Source organism: Equus caballus, chromosome 6, assembly GCF_041296265.1.
Source record: "Equus caballus isolate H_3958 breed thoroughbred chromosome 6, TB-T2T, whole genome shotgun sequence".
Classification (NCBI taxonomy): Eukaryota; Metazoa; Chordata; class Mammalia; order Perissodactyla; family Equidae; genus Equus; species Equus caballus.
The window spans coordinates 15,496,373-15,517,830 of NC_091689.1; the positions used below are offsets into that span (position 1 = coordinate 15,496,373).

Genomic DNA, 21,458 nt, shown 5'->3' on the forward strand with positions numbered 1-21,458 from the left:
AGAGAGAAACAAGGAAAATCTCTCAATAGGCTGTTCTAGAACAACTGAAAAGAATGACGAGCTTTGTGTGTCTTCCAGGGTGAGCAAGGGTTTCCAGGACTTCCGGGGACACCAGGCTACCCAGGGATCCCGGTAGGTACACATTTCTAACTCTCCATTAAAGACATAAAGTAGAAATACAAATAGTTTACTCCAGAATGGCCATATACTGAAATCTATCATGACTTTGGGGAAGGCTGGGGTGGCCAATAATAGACATTCAACCGATAGCTTGGGAATGAATGAATGAATGAATGAATGCATTATGAGTTCAGGTTTGCACTTTGAGGCTTTATTTTGTCTCTGAGACATCCAAGTGGAGATGGGTCATAGGCAGCTGGATTCACTCAGAAGAGAGGCCCGGCTGGTGGTGACTTAAGGAGTGAAAAGGAGGAGGAAAGGGCCTTAGAACTGAGGCTTAGAGAGTTCCAGTATGTAATGTCTAGGTCAAGGAGGACAAGCCTTTAAAAGAGGAACGGCCCTGGAGGCAGAGAAAAAACCAGGAGGAGGGTATTCTGGAAGCCCAGGAAAGATACATTTCAGCAGAGTGGAGGGGCAGACAGCTGCCTAACGCGGCTGAGAAGTCCAGTAAGAACTGACATCTTGTCATTGATTTCAGCAGTGTCAAAGTCATTGCAGACCTTAGCAAGGGGTACTTCCATGATGGATAGAGGCAGGAGGTGGATGTGGGACTGAGGAATGAATGGGATAGGAACAAAATGGGAAGTTTGCAGATAACATGAAGGAAAGACAGGGCGATATTGGTGGTGGGGAGATTAAGGGGAGACTTGGTTGTTTGTTTAAATGAGAGAAATTTGAGCATGTTTGAAAGCCAGTGGGAAGTATGTGGTGGGGAGAGGAGGCAGATGGCAGAAAGAACAAAGAAGGGATGTTGTGTATTTGATTTGCCTCTAGTTGTTAACACACCTCTTCTTTTTCTAGGGTGCTGTCGGTTTGAAAGGAGAAAAGGTAAGTCATTTGTGCCATATTATTATTGAAAATCTCTAACTGTACATGCAAAAAGGACTTCTACTAAATAATGAGATATAAATAATTACCAATCAGGTTTCATAACTAATTCAGAAACCATAATAATTGGACACATTATTCCTCCTTAACAACTTCTAGCTCTTGTCTTAAGTATGTCTTAAAGAGTACAAGTATTGTATCATCCTTTAAGGAAAAAGAGACCAGGAGGAGAGAAATTACCTCACGCACAGGGCCCCACATTCTAGATCAGGAATTGCCACTAATTTGGTATTTTGGGAAATGATTTATCATTTCCATTATCCCTGTGCCTTTCTTCCTTCCACAGTAAATTGTCAATTTTAGGCTATATAAAAATGCTTTAAATTCTTCAAAGTGGAATAACGAAATCATAATCCTAAACCACTTCCCTGAGTGTATATCCTGGGAAGTTCTTTTGTCCTTGAAACAGCATAACCTTGAATAAGCATTTAAAAGGGTGTTGAAAATAGAACATTGATTACGTATGACGAACGTCTTCGTTTTCAAGGGTGCTCCTGCTGAAGGGGAAGGGATAGAACTTGACCGGAAAGGTGACCCCGGGTTGCCAGGAACTCCAGGATTCCAGGTACAAGCGCTTCAGAGAATCCCCATCATTCTCAGTCTCTCTCTGTCTCTCCTCCCCGCTCCTTTCTCTCCTGTCTCTTTGTCTGTCTGTCTGTCTCTCTCTATCCTTCTCTCTTTATCTGTCTCTTTTTTCTCCTCTCTCTTTCTCTCTCTCTGTCTGTTTCTCTCCGTTTCCTTTTTCTCCCCTCTCTTTCCCTCCTTCCTCTCCCCTATATCTTTCTTACTCTTTTAAGAACATTATTAATAGACATTCATATTTCTTCTATTTACATATCTACTTCATTTCATTCTAACACATTCACCTTATTATAAGGAACTGCATGAAACTGATATAAAAAGATTATTTGTACGTACGTCTTTCCTCTCTTCTTCAATCTCAGTCACCCAAGCTTTCCTAAATGAATAAAGAGGAGTCTTCAAGGAATTGTTATGTTCCACTTAGCATTTGTTGAGATCCACGATAGGTTTGTATCATACAGTGAATACGATTTAAGGCTGTAATGTCAAAAAGAGCCCTACTGTAAAATTTGCATGATAGTAAATACCAGGGTTTTATTTAAATGCATCTTTCTCCTGTTGAGTAGTTTGCTTTCTGATCTATACGTATGTAGCCTGAGATTGATCCAGAATGGATACAAAGAAACAGCTATTTGGGGGGTTGTGTGTGCTTTACTTAGTGGTTCAAAAGGATCTTTTGTTAAACCTAAGTCACAAGTACTCACTTTCAGGTTAATTAACCAGAAGTATTGTAACTTAGTTCAGAAGTACCTGCGGAAACTCCTGGGTAGAGACTGGTGTTTGCCTGAGTGAGTCAGAGCTGGAGTTAAAGTTGTTGCACTCCTCTACAGCGAGCCGTGCCAGCTGGGGGTGAGCTGCAAAAGTGCAGAACGGTGCGAGTAAGAGCCACTCTAGGCTTTTGAGAGAAGATGCAGAAGACAAGGCTCTTGGTTTATTGCTTAGGAAGCAATTAAGGGGCCAGATGCTGAAGGCAGGGGATCCAGTAAGAGGAGATAGTAGCAGCCTGGGACCTGGGTGTCTCCCTTCCGTGTGTGTTGACTGTTGGCTACATTGTGCTACAGCTGAAGATATACCAGGGGGACGTTCATTTATACAAGAGATATTATTATGCGCCAGTGGCTATTCTAAGCTCTGGGGATACCACAGTGTACAAATCAGCCAAAAAATAGTTTTAAAAAAATTCTTGCTCTCATGGAGTTTACATTCTAGGAGGAGAAAATATAAAAAATATAAATTAATAAGTGTATGCTCTGTTACACAGTAATAAATGCTGAGGAGAAAAATAATGCAGGGATGGGGGATAGGAAGTGCCTGGCTTTCAGCTTTAGATTGGATGGGTGGGGAAGGCTTTATGGAAGGGATGACATTTGAGTAAAGATTTAAAAAAAGGCAGAGGAGGGGCTGGCCTGGTGGCATAGTGGCATAGTGGCATAGTGGTTAAGTCTGCACACTTTGCTTCAGCAGCCGGGGCATGGACCTACACAGCTCATCAAGCCATGCTGTGGCACCATCCCACATACAAAATAGAGGCAGATTGGCACAGATGTCAGCTCAGTGACAATCTTCCTCAAGCAAAAAAAAAGAAAGAAAGAAAGAGGAAGATTGGCAACAGATGTCAGCTCAGGGCCAATCTTCCTGACCAAAAAGAAAGAAAGAAAGAGAGAGAGAGAGAGAGGGAAAGAAAGAGAGAAAGAAAGAAAGAAAGAAAAGGGAGAGGAAGTGAGTCATACAGATACGTGGAGAGAGAGGATTCTAGGCAGAGGTAGAGCATGCTTGGAAAAAAAAAAAAGAGGGAGAGAGACAGGAGCAAAATTCCAAAAACAATTTAAAATTCTTCCAAAGTAAAGCAGCTGCTCTGGTCATTTTTCTGGAAACAGTACCTTCAGGATGGTCCAGGTAGTCTGTTACACATGGCATTTATTGGAACTAACTGCAGCCACAAGTGGGAAACGTTAGGCTCTGATTTTACTAAAATATTTTAATGCATTTAACTAATGGACATTGTTCTTCAGTGTGAAGTAAATTTAAACTGACTCTCATTCTTCTGTTCATTTAAAGGGTTTGCCAGGCCTTCCAGGTTTTCCCGGACCTGCCGGCCCACCTGGCCCTCCAGGATTCTTTGTGAGTACGAAGTCACCATTGCCGTACACGTGGTAAACTAATAAATTAATTATAGCTAAAGATTTTAAACAGTTTTCCAGGTTGGTGTGTTCCCTGCTGTAATTTTAACTTATTGATTTTCTAGGGCTTTCCAGGAATCATGGGACCTCCAGGACCTAAGGTAGATCACGGTTCATATGTCGTATCATAGTATCAGCCAAAACACCCTAACCAATCTCGAAGCCATGCCTGGTCTGATGGACACGTGGGTGGCGGCCGGGCACCTCTTGGGAACTCATGAGAATTCCCAACAGGGAAGGGAGCACGGCTGGCAGCTCTGCATCTCTTCCCTCTCTTTTCCCTACTTCAGTAACTTGATCCCTGATACAAACAGTCTTAATTCAATTATAAGGAGCTCCTTATCAGGAAAAGCACAAGGATTCTTGGTCCATAGGTTTCCCCTTTCTGATAATCCTACTGATCACCCAACCCTTTATATAAATTTTTGTACTGGCTGCTTCCCAAAATCAACCTAATCTAATGCTAGGAAATAAAAGGTGACTATTCATGCACTCGTTAAGCGGGGTCCTGCATGTCTTTCTATTAAAAAGGCCAGCTGGTGTTGAGGAGGAAAAAACCTTTTTCCTCTGTCCTCTTAGGTTCAGTCACTGGACCCTGCAAACTAAACTGACAAAAGACAGTTTAACAGGAGAAAAAGGTTTATTTTATATGCATATGAGGGTGCTCATAGAAATGAAATGAAAACCCTAAGGAGGCGGTTGGGCCAGAGGCTTGTAGACCATTTTAACAAAGGGTGATAAATTTGTGGAGAAGTGATAAGACAAAGGAAAAAGGTTTTGACCTTCTAGGAGTGGCAAATTGTGGGAAGGCAAATATATGGGGGGAACTAATGGAAGATAAGAGTTATTCAGTAAGGTTTATTTACACAGATTTAAGTGCATCTCCAGTAATAAGAGTTGTCCCTTTTCCTGGTACAGGAGAGGGGAGGGGTAACAATTTCACAAAGGGAAATTTATGCCCTGCCTTTAGGTGGATAGGGGGAGGGTAAAGAATATTTTCTGCATTTCCTGTTCCTGAGTTGCCTTCAGCTCAAAATAATCCTTATGCCAAAGTGGTGTATTTTGGGTAGCATATTCTGATCCCCTTCACTAGTTTAAGAAAATGTTGAGCAAGGCTGAGCTTACCAGGAAATTAGTACTAAACACAGTATCTGTTACTTACTCTCAGGTGGCCTCTGTGTGTAGCATTCACATTTATTATTTCATTGATGTGTGTGCACATGCACGCACACACACACTACCCCCCCCCATGAGATGGATAGATCCAAGTTAAGTGGCTTGTCAAATAGACAGTAAATGGCAGACCTGAGACTTAAAGTCTTTTGAATCCTCATCTTGAGCTTTTCTCAACAGCTTGTGGCCTAATGAGGGGGAAGATTTGCTCTCGAGAGCAAAGAGACACTGGTTGAAATGAGAGATTGGCCATCGTTAGTGAAGACAGACTAGTCACATTAGTCTTATCTCAAGTCACTAACTTGCTAGTGAAGTCAGGTAGCTTGAATTCTATTAGCATCTCTATTTTGAAATCCTGAAGTTTAGCTACCCATCTCTCTTATTTTTAAGATGAGAAAAGTAGGGCGTCATGAAATTAAATAACCAGCCAGTGGAATCAAAACCAGCTGGTGGCTGAGCCAGAAAAACATCCTCTGAGCTGGGGTTCCTTTCTCCACCCCACACCACCTCATGTCATCACTTGCCATATTAAGTAAATCCCTTAAGCTTTCTGCACCTCAAGATCTCCACTTGTTTGTTTTTTTTTTTTTTTTTGGTGAGGAAGATTGGCCCTGAGCTAACATCTGTGGTAATCTTCCTCTTTTTGCTTGAGGAAGACTGTTGCTAAGCTAACATCTGTGCCAATCTGACTCCATTCTTTGTATGTGAGGTGCCGCCATAGCATGGCTTGTTAGGCAGTGTGTAGGTCCACACCCAGGATCTGAACCGCAAGCCCTGGACCACCGAAGTGGAATGCACAAACTTAACCACTACACCACCGGGCCAGCCCCATAAGATCTCCACCTTTAAAAGAAGCAAATTGCCACTCTACTCCAAAAAAACAGCTAAAACAACTGTTATAATTTTAACACTAAAATCAAAATATAAGTGTTCAGATACAAATATTGGAAGTTTAATGTGTTTAAATTATTTATTCACGTTCATTTTTTTTAAATAATTTAGTTTTGTGTTTTCTTACAGGGCCACATGGGCGACAATGTGATAGGACAAAAAGGAGAACGGGTAACTTAAACACCATTGTTTATTTGTGAGCAAGATATTTTCAGTTCCCTATCAATCAGCCTGTACATTTCATTCGCTAAGTCACTGCGAAATGAAGGCATTTGCCGTGTCTCAAGCTTTCATTTGCTCAATCTTCTTACAAGAGAACGAAAGGGGAAAGATAGACCTGTCAAATATACTAACGCTGCTGTTGTTTAGTTTTTCATTTCTGAGTGTATTTGTATTTAGGGTGTGAAAGGATTAACAGGACCCCCCGGACCACCAGGAACAGTAATTGTGACGCTCACCGGCCCGGATAACAGAACGGTAACTCTTTAGTTTTATCATTGGGGTTGTGCCTCCTCATTTCTGAGACAAGTCCTGTGATCTCTTACCTCTTTCATAAGCTCTATCATCTAAGCCCCGCTCAGTCCAGCGCCCTCATCCATCCTGAACCTCTGGGTTTTATTCCTTCCCCATCTTTTACTTGAGAACCAGAAAACGTGAGATGAGGAAGATCTGAGGCAAGCAACCTCCAAGATTCTTGAAGGTAGATTCCAGGTCTAATTCTGCTCACACTTTATCCTCATCTTTTCTTTCATTGTCCTTAATGCTGAGTAGTATTCAGTGAGTATTTTTGAATAAGTGATAACAAAATGGGTGTACTACTCTGATCCAGTTGGATAGTAATAACCCAAAGATATGGATGGAGGGTATGATAATCAAATAGGATGTTTTTACCCTGCCATTGTAACCCCAAGGACAATGTGGCCCCCATTCCTCTCCAAGGATGCTCTGACCCTATTATTTTGACATTAACATTTGCTTTTTGCTCCCACAGTGAAATAGAAAGGAGGACCAGGGTATGAAACTGAATTGAATGCTCAGAAGAAATGAATTGCAATATAATACACCAATCCTAGACACTAGATTGATCCTGGAATGTCTGGGAGACGGGGTGGGGAAGTGAGGGACTAGCTAATAAGTTTCCTGTGGATTAAGTAAGAAATGCACATAAACCATTCTTCTCTTTTAAACTTATAATTAATTGGTTTTTAAAATTTTTTGCTTCCTATTCTTCCCAAAGCCCCCCAGTATATAGTTGTATATTGTAGTTGTAGGTCCTTCTGGTTGTGCTTGTTTTTAATAATAATTTGATTGAAATATAATTCACATACCATAAAATTCACTTGTTTACGGTACAATTCAATGGCTTTTAGTATATTCAGATTTGTGCAACCATTACCACATTCAATTTTAGAACATTTTCATCATCCCCACAAGAAACCTCTTAGCTATCACTCTCCAATATAATTAATTTTTAATGATAGAAGTTATCAAAACAAAACTAAGGAGTTAAAACAAAACATAGTGAAATTTGATATGACCAAAATAATAATTCACATTGAAGACTGGGAAAAATTGACCTGAGGAAAATAACTGAACTTTTCAGAGGTAATCAACAAAAATAAAATTAACAATGTCTAAAACTTTATTGGCTGAAAATTGATAGAAAAAACCTTATCTTTACAAAATCTAGATCTGGAAAATTTGACCCAGGGGAAAAACATTGAGTTGGAAGAAAATGATGCCCTCAAGAGAAGACTCACATTGCCAAAAATATAATCAATAAAATGTGATAAGGGTAAAAAACAAACCTGATTAATGAATCAAATCTTCATTGTAACATTTTCTAAGAAAATAATTGATCCCAAAGAAAATAACTTCAGTATATTAAAAATGAAAGTAAAATACATCAGAAATGATCTGATTGTGCTTATAGAAAACTGATTCAGGAATCAAATTAGTTTAATATAGTTTGATCCAAAAGATAATTAAAAGATATAGTTGGTATATAGTTTCCGTGGGTTCACAGGTATCAAATTTGAAATATGAAAAATGATAAGGTTTACTGTGTTGCATTATATGAGGTACATAAGTAGTTTGTAAATCCAGTTTATTGAAAGATAGATGAACTTTCCAACTATAATCAGTAAAATCTTGTTTGATCTGTTTTTAATGACCTTAAATTGTTTTTGTGGCAGGACCTCAAGGGCGAGAAAGGGGACAAGGGAACCATGGGAAAATCCGGACCTCCTGGACTCTCAGTAGGTCACTCAGAGCCATGTTGTTCCCTTGAAACATAAAGTAGAACCTTAGTGCATATTTTGATGTATGACCTATGTTTAAAGCTTAATATTAGTTAAAGCACAATATTTTACTACAGAGGTCATGAATATACTAGAATTATTTTATGGCCACTTCTAGCTGAAATCCTCACATTGTTTTGCGTGTACCCAATGGCACCCATCTTATGATTTATCTTCAGCATCTGGTTTCTCAGCATCTGTTTTTAAATTAATACTCATAAATAAGCTTTCCCTCTTAGATGACCCATCATTTGAACATTTTTAAATACAGGAGAATAATCAGAAGGGGGAAAATTAATAAAAACCAATGTTAAGTCAAAAATCAATAATTCATAAAACTTGACCTAACTCTAATTAATACAGGGACCACCTGGAGAATCTTATGGATCTGAAAAAGGTGCTCCCGGAGAACCTGGTCCACAGGTACGTTTGGATATCCAATGTCTTGTGCAGCCTGTATTAGTCAGTACTCAGGACTCTGTAGGTTGCAAGGATAAAATGCCCAACTCAAACTAGCTTAGATTTTTAAAAAATTTTTTAAAGATCTAGGGAGTGGAACCTATTTGTTCAACTATCTGAGAAATTCAAGGCTAAAACAGGCTTCAAGAACTTTAGAACCTGAAACAGTATGAGCAAGACTTTCTCTCCATTTCACTACTGCTTCTCTCTGTGTGTCAATCAGCCTCATTCTCTCCTTTGACAAATGATTCTCTTCCATGTTAGGGGGTGATGGGGAGAAAGCATGGGATGCAGCAGCAGACCACTTCAGGTTAATGTCATTTCAGGAGAGAGAATGTTCCATATATAAAATCCCAAAGACTTGCTCTGATTGGCAAGTCTCTTGCTCTGATCAGCTGGGTCTCACTCTGGAAAAGTCACTGGGGCCAGAAGGAAAAGGTATCATGGTTGGCCAGGCCAGTGGGGCGGGGAGCTTCTGTGACTGCAGTCCCATGAGAACCACACAGAGTGAGGCAGGGGAAGCTCCCCAAAGGAAATGGACCATGCTGTGATGAGAAGTGGGATGCTGGGAGGACGGAAGCAACAGGGGCCCGCTCCCCCACCCAGCTCTATTTTGGAAAGATTTAAACACATGTATTGTTTTAAAACTCTAAAAATTATACATTGGAAAAGTAAATTTTTTTCTAAGAAAAAAATTCAACCAATATGATTTTTAATTCTATCATCAAGGGTAAATACTATCATAGTTCATCCAAAAGCCTTGTCTGTTTGGACAATGCAGTATAGCTTTATGCATATATTTAAATATAGGCACAACTGTAGTTTAGGGAATTCTCAACATTTCAAATAAATTAATTCATTGTTACCACCTCTCTTTGTAGATTTCCTTGTACATGTCTCTGCTCAGTGCTTCCTTGATTTTCCTTCCAAACTTGAACGGACAGCATTAACTCTAGTTTAAGATTAGCTCGTAATTCCCTCTCTTTCTTCCTTTGACTCTCCCTGATTTCCCATTCTGACTGCCTTGTGCCTTTCCTGGCAAGGGAAGGTCATCCATGTTCTGTTATTAATAGATTTTCCTTCTAACAAGTGGATGGGGAACCTCATTCAGAATTTCTTGCTTGAGATAAAGAGCAGATAATCATATCTTTTGTTTTCCATGTTTATCAAAATTATCCATATTTATTAAATTACATGTTTTTGTTTTATTTTCATTTTAGGGAAAACCAGGAAAAGAAGGTGCTCCTGGGTTCCCTGGCACTCAGGTGAAGACATGGTTTGGCCCATTGATGTCATGAAAATGTCAGTCCTGTTAGACGAAGAAGGATTTTTGAGAGTCACTACGTAGTTATAAACTAATAAAAAGCTTATAGATTTTAAGAATTACATTTGGGAATCACAGTTTTACACTCTTACTGTGAAGAGAGGTCCACTGAGCACATTTTTTTTTCCAAAAAGGAGTTCAAACTGTTCTGCTTCCTACAAAAGAAATTGATGAGTGTGTCTCCTCACCCATTCTCTTTTCTCTTCTCTTTAGGGAGCCAAAGGCAACAGAGGCTTCCCTGGGTTAACTGGTGAAGACGGCATTAAGGTAAGCCTCTCCTTAACATCCTATCTTCAGCCTATCAATCAGTTGGGTTTTGCCCATGCTTTTCGTTCATGCCCTGGAACTAGGTAAAGTAATTTCAATCAGAGTTCATTAAAATACCTTAATGTATTTGTTAAGAATAAATGAGAGATGTGGCGACTTAAAACACTTGAAGGGCAGTCTTGTGGAAAAGCTATTAAACTTGTTCTGTGTAGTAGAGCTGCCTGACTTAGGACCAGTGAGATTTCAGCTCCCCACAAGGAAGGAGTGGGAAAAGGCCTAAAATTGTAGGAAGTTTCAGGTCATTTGAAGTCAAACGCAGGTTGGACCCCATGAGTCTCAACCTGTGTCACGATACACTGAAAGGTCATCATCAATTAATTGTGAACTGTAATTCAAATCATTTGTTTCTGACAAATGTTACAGACATCTTCAAATAATGTTCATATGTAGTGTATGTGCAGATTCAAGGTTTATCCTATAATAATATCACTTCCTATAGAATTCTGAGTAGATAAGAAAGGGGGTTGGTTATGGTTGGGACACTGGGAATTGTGTACAACCCACAGCCTGGTTTTCCTGTGCCTCTACTCTGGGTGGGAACATGGGAGTCTGCAATGATGTGAGCATCACTGGATGGTAGTGGCATGGAGCAAACCTGGAGAATCAGTGGAACAACAACCACTTCTTCAGGACCTTGTTGATAGGATCATTGACCCAGATATGACCCTCCAGGAAAATAATTTAAAGCCAATGACCCTTTCACTTTAACTTGCTTTGTACATTACATTGAAATAACTCTACTTTTAGCACTGATTTATTACTTGTGCATTTTGCTTTTTAAGTATGCCAGATATGTACTCCTAATTTGCATCTGTCTTTCAACACAGGGGTGGAAAGGGGACATTGGCCCTCCAGGATTTCGTGGTCCAGTAAGTGTAATTAAAGACAATATCAGTGTCATGTTTGATCAAGTCCTTCAAAGTATCAAGGAAATTTTGAATCTAAGTCTTTCATTAAATGTTGTGATGGAGATTATAGCATTTACCTTTTTATCAAACCGGGGAAAAGATAGCTGTTGTCATTATTTGTCCATTTCACAATGGACAAATGTTTCTATTTGGTCCTACTTGGTCTCTGGAATGCACTAGTAATGCCCATCCTGGGATGGGGAGAAGAAAACCTTTGTCTAATGAGACCTGGCCCAAGGTGATCCTGCGCCCTTGAGGAGAGTGGGGGGGCTGCAGTGGAGGATAGCTGGGGCACCAGGGGCTGAGGGAGCCAGCTCCACCCCCTCCAGCAGGCCCAGTTATGACGACTCCTGCTCTTTCAGGCAGCAGAAACTCAACCATGGGTTTAGTGCAGAGCCAGCAACAACCAGTCCCTTCAGCCCAGCTCCATCGCAGCAGGCAGTCTCCCCTCTCGAGCCTGGATGTGGATGTGATGTCTGTCAGCTCCTGACTGCAGGGTGGACACATTCTATACAGTGACTCTGGAGCTTAAGGAGATGAGTAAAAGGGACCCAGGCTCCGAGTTCTGGTATCCTTTCTTCTCCTGCCTCAAAAGAGAGTGGTTCTCCCATTCAGGGTGCTCAGCAGGGCTGCAGTTCCACAGAAAGTTCCATGGTGGCAAAAGAGTAGGGGACGGGGCGGGGGGGCTCCCATTACAATGTATTTCTGACCTCTCAGCCTAAGTAAGTTAACTCAGTAACTAGAGGAGGGTCCCAGAAATCTGCATCTTTACACGACAAGCGAAGGATTTAGATGCAAGCAGTCCCAAAAAGCTTTTAGGGAGTTGTCGGGAGGATGAAACGGGCTATTTTCTGAAAGCACTTAGCAGAGTGGCCAAGACTCAGCAGGTGCACACAGGTCATTATAGATTTTATGATGGAGATTATTACGTTATTATATTACTCTGAATTGTTTTTTGTGATTTTATATATATTGCTTAACCACAAAGCTCTTGTTATCTCATCTTCAAATGTCAACAATGTAAATTGGCCCCATGCAGCGTATGAAAAAAACAAGAGTTCTTTTTTTTTAAAGATTGGCACCATGAGCTAACATCCGTTGCCAATCTTCTTTTTCTTTTCCTTTCTCCCCAAAGCCCGCCAGTACATAGTTGTATATTCTAGTTGTAGGTCCTTCTAGTTGAGCTATGTGGGACACCACCTCAGCATGGCCTGATGAGCGGTACCATGTCCATGCCCAGGAACTGAACCAGTGAAACCCTGGGCCACCAAATCGGAGTGTGTGAACTTAACCACTTGGTCACGGGGCCGGCCCCAAAAGAGTTGTTTTTAACTTTCATATTTCCATCTTCTTTCCTTCAAGATAAATGTACTGAATTCTGAGTGAAATCTACTTGCCAGTTGTTTCTTTCTTTTTTTTTTTTTTTGAGGAAGATTAGCGCTGAGCTAACTGCTGCCAATCCTCCTCTTTTTGCTGGGGAAGACTGGCCCTGAGCTAACATCCATGTCCGTCTTCCTCTACTTTATATGTGGGATGCCTACCACAGCATGGCGTGCCAAGCAGTGCCATGTCCGCACCTGGGATCCAAACCGGCAAACTCTGGGCTGCTGAAGCAGAATGTGCGCACTTAACTGCTGCGCCACTGGGCCAGCCCTGCCAGTTGATTTCTGAGCATCCCTAGCTTACTGTGTGTTTTCTTATGCTCAATTCCATATAACTCTGCAGCTTCTACTAACTTCACGGAAGTTCTGCTTAGGAAGTAGATGGTTAAGGAGATTAGCAGTAGATCCATTGAGCATGTCAGAAACAATAGTCCTCGATTGTTGCAGGTCAATGGTGTCCTGAAATTTAAAGAAATAATCAATAGAGTATTTTTTGATGTTTGGGTCCCAACATACTTTGAAATAAATTAGTCTATCAGGACAAGCATTGCTAAAAAGTAAAACAGAATAGAATAAAACATATTAGAGTTGATCACATGTCATAACGGTAAGTCATTCTTTTGTGAACCTTTAATTTCTGTATACATATTCACACATACACAGATATGTACATGTATACATAAATATGAGTGTGAGAGCTGGGTCACATCATAATACATAAATGTATTTCTAATTTAAAACCCATGAATACATATCATGATACCAGAAAGGTCAACTGTTATCTTTAATTTTATCCATCCATATATACATGACTATCATATTCCAGCTAACACATAAACTGTGGATTGAGGAAAATAAGGAAATAATCATTTTGGCCAAAAAGAAGAAACTGTAATAATTGCATTTGGTGAGCTGTCCATAAACAGCTATTCTTTCTCTTTACTCATTTCTTTTTCCTTTAAGACAGAATATTACGATGCTTACCAGGAAAAGGGAGATGAAGGAATTCCAGGCCCACCAGGGCCCAAAGGAGCTCGTGGCCCACAGGGTGAGAATAAATTCCTTCCTAAAGCATTTGCTGATCATTTCCCTGTCTTTCTTTCAAGGTAATGTATAACGTGATTATAGACCCAGAATTTGCAGGGGGAGAAGGGAGGTCTCCTAATTTTCATGGGTAGGGGTATTTTTTGGTGTCTCTTAATTTTCATATTTTCATAAGAATATTTCATAGGTGATATACCATGGGAGGTAATTAAATTATCTTTATGTAGCAAAGCATGAAGTTCAAGTCTGGCAAGAATACATTAATATGTCTGGGGGGCAAGGGGAGGGAGGGAGTGTAAGAAACCCACAATCTCAGTGGGATTATAAAAGAGAAAATGGAGACCCTAAAAAGCTGTAATTTGAGCAAATCCACACAAATAGTGACAAGGAGGGACTGAAGCCTTGGTTTCCTGACTCCTGGAGCATGGATCTGTCCTTGGCACCATGAATTAAAATCATATTTATTTATATTCTACTGCTTTTGATAGGTTGAAAATGTCTAGGTCAACAACTGTCATCTCTGGCTACACATTTGAATTCCCAGGAACTTCTAAATAATGACCATGTCAAGGTTACATCCCTGTGTCCTTATTTAATTGTCTGGAGGAGGGCCCTGGACACTGGCAGATCATAAAAGCTCCCTAGATTATTCTAATGTGCAGCCAGGATTGAGAACCACTGATCCAGGCAAATTATTGATATAAACAGGATTTTAAAGAAGAATTTTACTTAAAAGAGTAAAAGTTCTCAGTGTATTTAAATAAATGGACAGATAAGTACAGGCATAGACATAGATCTTTAAAAATCTGATATGCTTACTATGAATCATTCATATGTCTCAAAGCATCAGAACCCCATGCAATGTTACATCCAGAAGCAATGTGAGATGGAACACTGGCCACCTGCAGGTCCTTGACCATTCCAGCTGTTTGATTTTCTTGTATCTGAACCATCCCAGGCAAGTGCCAGACACAGGCTCTTAGTAAATCTCTGCTGAAATATTTGAAAATGATAAGATAGTGTGATTCACTTTTGAGTGTTAAACATCTAAAATTAGTTTCCTGTCTACAATTTGTCCAAATATGTGAAGTTTTCTAATACTTATCTACGTAAGAGTGGAGAAAAAGTCTAAAAAATATTTATCATTCATTATTATTATATTGTCATCCAAGATTTCAAAAATGAAGAGAAGGGAGTTATTTATATCTTCGTAAGCAATTAATCACTATCGTGTATTCATAGGTCCCAGTGGTCCCCCCGGAGTTCCTGGAAGTCCCGGTATGTACATGTTTCTTGGGGTAGCAATGAAAATGCTATTAAAAGGAAAATACACTGCTCTCTAGTATGTTTGCATTGTTTACATAAGAGAAATGTTTCATTAATTGATATAAAAGTATTTCCGGCTTTAATTGTTAACTTTGTGACCTGCAGCGGAAAAGGAAGTGGAAGCTGACATAAAGTGATATAGAAATGCCCCTTTTTACTTCTCAGTGGTTTTAACTAAGTGTAAGATAGCAACATTGGAGTCTGAGCAAAAGGTTTGAAACTCAGAGGAGGCAGAGATAGAAAATAATTTTATGTTAATTAGGTTGGTTAAATGATAGTTTTCATAATGTATCACAAGTTGCATAAGGATACAGAGATTACAGTTATACATAAAGTTTTAAGTTTTACAATATATTGTTTATGGACATATAGACAATTCCATAAAGTGTAAAAACATCCATGAGTCATTCCCATGGTTGCCTCTTGAGAGAGGAAGAATAGGATCAAGGACGATTAATCAAGGATTAATCACAGTGGCCTCAGTCATAACCATAATGACTGTAATGTGTCATGTTGTAAAGGAAACAAAACTAAGAAAAAATGGCCAAGATTCGATAAGCCCTGCCATTGATTATATTTTTCTCTATACCATATTGCATATTTAAACTATTGCATGATTTTTAAAGTGAATTGAAATTAAGCAGATTGCAGAACTATATGTATATTATAATATCATTGTTAAAAAATAGACAAATGGATTAATATTATGTGTACTTGCATATGCGTGGAAAAATATACACCAAACGTTAACAGTGGGTCTCTCTTGAAATTGGAATGATGCAAAAGTATATTTTATCGGTCTAGCCAAAGATTAAGGAAGACTTCCTTCTCCCTGCCAGGCCCCCAAGTAATGAACAGGCTCCTTTAGGAAGCCAGTGAGTGAAAATTACAAACGTCTAAAAGAGACGTCAATCAGAGAGATTTGCCTTTATGTCAAAACACTTATGCTCAATAATCAGAAATAATCAGCTATTACCCTCACTGGTTTCTTAGCCCTCTGGTGGTGAGGTCTCTCTTCTTAACAGTTAAACTGTTTGCAAGATGGAGATTCAAAACTGGCTCCCTTTTCACATCCTTGTCATCTTAGGAGGGACAGGTGAAAGGGGTTTTGTACCACCTGGCACAGCTTTTTTTGGTGAGGAAGATTGGCCCTGAGCTAACATCCATGGTCATCTTCCTCTATTTTGTATGTGGGATGCCACCACAGCATGGCTTGATGAGCAGTGTGTAGGTCCACACCTGGGATCTGAACCCCTTAACCCTGGGCCGAGGAAGCAGAGTGCACAAACTTAACCACTATGCCACTGCGCCAGCCCCTCACCATGCCCTTTTATAACTAACAATTGGCAGGAATAAAGTCCAAATACGATTTTCTCTCTTTTAAATAAAAAGACTGCAGTGCATCCCAAACTCTGGTTCAGTCCCTTGTAATAAATTACATAAATTATCTCATGGGAATGGAATGTTCCGAGCTAAACTGTGATAGTTTAACAAGGCCACAAAAGAAGGAAGATAATCACTTTTTATTTTATATGCTTTACATACCTATCACTTGTGCAACTTTTATAAATAAGAATACATCATTTTTTGCAATTGAAAAATAAATATATATTAATCAGGAAAAAATTTAAAAGACACTGAAATGATTATTTTCTCCAAGGGTCATCAAGGCCTGGCCTCAGAGGAGTGCCTGGATCACCAGGCATGAAAGGAAGTAAAGGTGAACAAGGACCCCCAGGAAAGGATGCAGTGGGGCCGCCTGGGTCCCCAGGTTGTCCTGGTTCACCAGGCCCTCCAGGGTCACCGGGACCTCCAGGACCACCAGGTAGAGATGCCTAATGGGGCCCCTCTGGTGTACACTGCCCAGTGACAGATGTGTGCAAATCAGGGACAACGGACCGTACTTGCAGCTGGGCCATCAGTCTGTGTGGATCTTAGGAATCATCCTTCCCATGGTGTTTCGTTTTATTAGCCATCTGTGAAAGCAACTCTGGTGGAATGACTACTTTGCAGGTGCAGCAAAGCTTTGGCCTGAGTTTCCACAGAGGGCAGAGTGGGAGGCAGGGACAAGGGGAGTGAAGCAAGGAGGGAGTGATGGTTATCCAGTTGGCCTAAGCCAAGTGCAGCTGCTTGTTCATCCCTGGAAATCATCTTCCAAGAAGCTGTATACCTTTGTCTCAGGATAATCTGTCCCAGGGGAGAAGGAGGCAAGAATTTATCCACATGCTCCTATTTCTCATGGGTCAAAGATGTGACTGCACGGGACTGGGCTGACCCCGCTCCACCACACACATTTCCAGGCTGTCTTTGCATGGCTCCCAGGGCATCCCATGCCTTGGCATCAGCAGGGAAGCCCCAGGGCGAGAGGCTAGAGCTGTGCGGCATGAGCAGGAGGCAAAGTGCTCCCAGATGCAGTGGGTCAGAGACCTCAGAGCTGCGGCCCAGAGGACTTGAAGTGGTACCTGGCGGTTCCGATGTGGGTGTCCTTTCCACTCCCTCCACCTACAGAGCCACTTAGCATTCTATGTTGGCTAATAGGTACATAGAACCTCATGACCATGTAAGTTACTCTCTGCATTTTAAAATACCTTTCCTAGCAGGTGTCTGGGAAATCTTGTGTTTTTTAATCAACCCTCCTAATAGCCTTAAGAATCTTCTAGGTATCAGAAATTTTTTTAAAGAAAGGTAGAGATATTTATTATTTATAGACAATATGATTATAAACGCCGAAAATTCAAAAGAATAATCTGGAAAACTCTTAATACAGTCATGTGTCACTTAACGACAGAGATACGTTCTGAAAAATGCATCATTAGGCGATTTTGTTGTCGTGCAAACATCACAGAGTGTACTTACACAGACCTAGATGGCACAGCCTACTACAGACCTAGGCTACATGGTACTAATCTTATAGGACCACCATTGTATATGCGGTCCATCGTTGACCAAAATGTCACTATGTGGTGCATGACTCATTAAGATAATTCAGTTAATTGCCTGGTTATGCAAGCAAGATTAAAAAATAAATAAATAAAAGCTTTCTTTTAGGCCAACAATAATTCAAGAAATTATCCCATTAATAAAAAGACATAATGTCCAAGAACAAATCTGTCAAGCTATGATGTGGACCTATGTTGAAAACAAACCAAACAAAACTCAACGGAAACTTTACATGGCGTCACAGATTTTAACGATTTCTAGTCCTCCAAGTCTTTTTCAAGATGTAGGTTTTGTATCCTTGTGTTACGGATGACAAGCCTGATGTGCAGAACTCACGTAAGCTCATGAATGCTAAAGTCGGGATCTGGACCAGGGGTACCTACAATAGAACTTCTCCCTCGCTGAAGATGCCATGCAACTTCTCCCTTTGAGACTGTCTTTGTTTCTTACCTTCTCTGCTCTAAGCAACACCTGCCTGTCCTTCCAGGTGCAGCTTCAAGTACAAGTCCTGCAGAAAGTTTTCACTGAGCCCACATCCTGTAACAATCAAGTTTATTCTGATCCCTGATCGTAGGATTTTTCACATTGCCTTGTCCTTGTCAGTTTCCCCTACAAGACTCAAAGCTCTTTGAGGTCAGGGACCATATCTTATTTACTGTTTTAAGCCCAGCATGTAGTATGGGGGCTGGAACACTGTAGGTACTCCAATATTTGTTGAATTAAGTATGAAATGAGTATGAAAATGTATAAGTATACACAAATGTATACCAAATGTAGAATTATACGTAGAAGTCTACATTAAATATAAAACTGCCATCACATTTTACTGTTTTTTTCCCCTACATTTTTAAATTTAGTTGTTTCTTATTGAGGTATTATTTACATATGATATTATATTAGCTTCAGGTGTACAACATAATGGTTCAATATTTGCATATATTGTGAAATGATCACCACAATTAGTCTAGTTAATATTCATCACCATATATAGTTACAGAATTTTTTTCTTGTGATGAGAACATTTAAGACCTACTCTCTTAGCAACTTCCAAATATGCAATGCAGTATTATTAACTATAGTCATCATGCTGGATGTTACATCCCATGACTTATTTATTTTATAACTGTAAGTAGATTTTACTGTTTACAAATAACTATCTATTCATCTTAAAGACACACAACACTGGATCACAAAATGGGCATTCTTTTCATAATCAAGCAGACATAATATAACACACACCACATTCCATCTAAATTAAATGTTTCCACTGTTACCTGTTGCTCTTAAAATTGGGGCAGCTATAGGTACTGTTTTTAAATATTTAGTTTCATCAGCACTGCCTTCAACCTATATTTGAAATGGCAAGACCAGAAATTAGATTATAGAACACGAGTCTGAGAGAATTAGCTGTTCATTGTAATATTACAATAGCAGATTTTTGTGGAAGACTGGGAAGAGCTTTCTGGAAAAGCTGCTTTAAGAATGACGGACTCAATTGATGTGAACAAGCAAAGAGGAGAAAACAGATGATGTCCTGAGTCAGAATCCATTTTTTTCTGTCAGTATGTTAAGCATCTCCAATCTATCAGGAAAATACAATGTATCCAAGATACACAGAAGAATGAGATTTGACCCTTTCCCTAAAGATGTTAAAGGGATAGTCTTGGAATAATTGAAAACAATTGAATTAAGATAACAGGGGTTGATTACGTGATGAGAAATACCATAAAATGAGCTTTCAAAGAATCACCACATCAGTATAAAAAAAAATCACATGCTTGTGATGTGAAAGGAAAAGTTGGTCAACACGCATCAGTCTTTTCAGTTGCAGATAACCTTCAAGACTCAGTTTCCAAAACAAACATGGTGGAAATGCATGCAAAATAATACATATTACTAAAACACTTGCCAATAGAAGAAAAAACACTTAGAGAAATGAAAAACTAGCTTTGGTGTTGTCTTTTTTTGTAGGTGAAATCATTTTTCGCAAAGGTCCACCTGGAGATGGTGGGCTTCCAGGCCATGTAGGGTCTCCAGGAATCCCAGGAGTCTATGGGCCCAAAGGTTGGTTCAATCAATGGTGTTCTATTAGAATAAGTCATCTCATCATCATTATTATCACTGAATTTTTTTCCCCTGAGACAACACTGATCCCAAATATCGGACAGTCAGGTATGGCTTCTTTTCCAAAAGAATTACCTAAAAGTATTCATTTATCTCTAAATCAATCAGTTATTTAACACTCATGCAATAAATCATTGGCTCTTCCTAAAAGATGAGTTTTATCCTGCACTCAAAGAGATAAATGCTTAAATAGTAGATGTTTTATGCTAGATTCTTGGGATTTCCTCTCTAAGAAGACCAAGAAGCTCAGATGGATAAATTAAGCAGTTATAATAGATGATTTTTTTAAATTAATATGTACAGTGTCCTAGATTATTTTCACTACATGAAAAAAATTTTAAATGTAACAAATGATTATGTAGTTGGAAAATATTTGTCCTTTCTGAGGACTCAGTGCGGGTTTAACAGTAATGCAAGCATGTTCTCATTGCAGGGGAACCGGGCTTCTTGTGCACACAGTGCCCTTATGTCCCAGGGCCTCCGGGTCTCCCAGGATTGCCGGGGTTAGATGGTGTAAAAGGAATCCCAGGTACAGACCATTTGCATGCAAGTTTTTTTGCAAGTATAAATGGGTCAACTCATTGGGCAGTAAAAAAAGGGATCAGATTTCTGGATGTCATGATGTGGTTTATATGAACCTAGAGGAAGACTCTCAAAAACATATTCTGTATGTTTGGTAAGCCAAAATACCATAAAAGCTGGCATGTTTCCCTGTTCCATTTTAGTCGCTGAATTCCAGCAAACGATGGTGTTATCCAGGAATTATAAACTCAAATTCCTGTAGGAGATCAGCAGGTAACTCAGAGGAGTAAAGCAGCCATACTAAACACACATCACTTCTCTCTTCCGTAAAGAAATAAGCTTTCTCCCACTTTGTTCTCAAAAGACGTGACCTTTCTCCATACATTTTTTCATGTCCCCACTTTCAATAAAATCATGGGCATATGCACTATTTCACATTCCTCTTAAGGATACAAGCGCAATAAAAAAGTATACTAATAGACAACAGTGCTGGGGACAATAGAGAGTGGTGAGGACTGTGGTAAACCAGAGGGCACATTGAAAGGGGCCATCAGGCATTCAACTCCAGCATAACGTTACTTTGCAGCATTTTAGGCCCTGTGTTAATAAATCTGCCAATTTTTCATGAGAAGAAAGAAATTATGATTTTTATCTGAAATCTCTTTTTTTTTGATATTAGTCACTAAATCAATTTTTGAAGGAAAAAACCGTTTCATAGGCCAATATTCTGAGGGCCATATAGAGGATCTGTCACTTCGCTTGTCGACCTCTGGGCCACACCAGGACTCTCCACCCAACACTGTTGGTCCAGGCTGTCACTCCCTCTGCTGTCCAACTCCCCCGTTCTCAGTCACAGAACTGGCCAGGGACGAACCTTGAAGCAGAACAAGTCTGTGTTTATTAGTTGG

General features: G+C 39.8%; 1 protein-coding gene across 3 annotated transcripts in view; it reads left to right on the plus strand.

Annotated features, from left to right (window-relative positions):
- The window catches only part of COL4A3 (collagen type IV alpha 3 chain), a 129,984-nt gene that overhangs the window by 67,785 nt on the left and 40,741 nt on the right, over positions 1-21,458 (plus strand). For all 3 annotated transcript variants that reach the window (XR_011439522.1, XM_070269357.1, XM_023642447.2), the window contains exons 7-23: positions 79-132; positions 982-1,008; positions 1,556-1,633; positions 3,709-3,771; positions 3,896-3,931; positions 6,024-6,065; positions 6,294-6,371; positions 8,090-8,152; positions 8,558-8,617; positions 9,874-9,918; positions 10,191-10,244; positions 11,132-11,173; positions 13,558-13,642; positions 14,881-14,916; positions 16,625-16,789; positions 19,876-19,968; positions 20,462-20,557. Coding sequence is in view for 2 of the 3 variants with exons in the window: in XM_070269357.1 (XP_070125458.1) it covers positions 79-132; positions 982-1,008; positions 1,556-1,633; positions 3,709-3,771; positions 3,896-3,931; positions 6,024-6,065; positions 6,294-6,371; positions 8,090-8,152; positions 8,558-8,617; positions 9,874-9,918; positions 10,191-10,244; positions 11,132-11,173; positions 13,558-13,642; positions 14,881-14,916; positions 16,625-16,789; positions 19,876-19,968; positions 20,462-20,557 (1,117 nt within the window). In the remaining variant the exon portion in view is untranslated. The remainder of the gene's footprint in view (positions 1-78; positions 133-981; positions 1,009-1,555; positions 1,634-3,708; positions 3,772-3,895; positions 3,932-6,023; positions 6,066-6,293; positions 6,372-8,089; positions 8,153-8,557; positions 8,618-9,873; positions 9,919-10,190; positions 10,245-11,131; positions 11,174-13,557; positions 13,643-14,880; positions 14,917-16,624; positions 16,790-19,875; positions 19,969-20,461; positions 20,558-21,458) is intronic.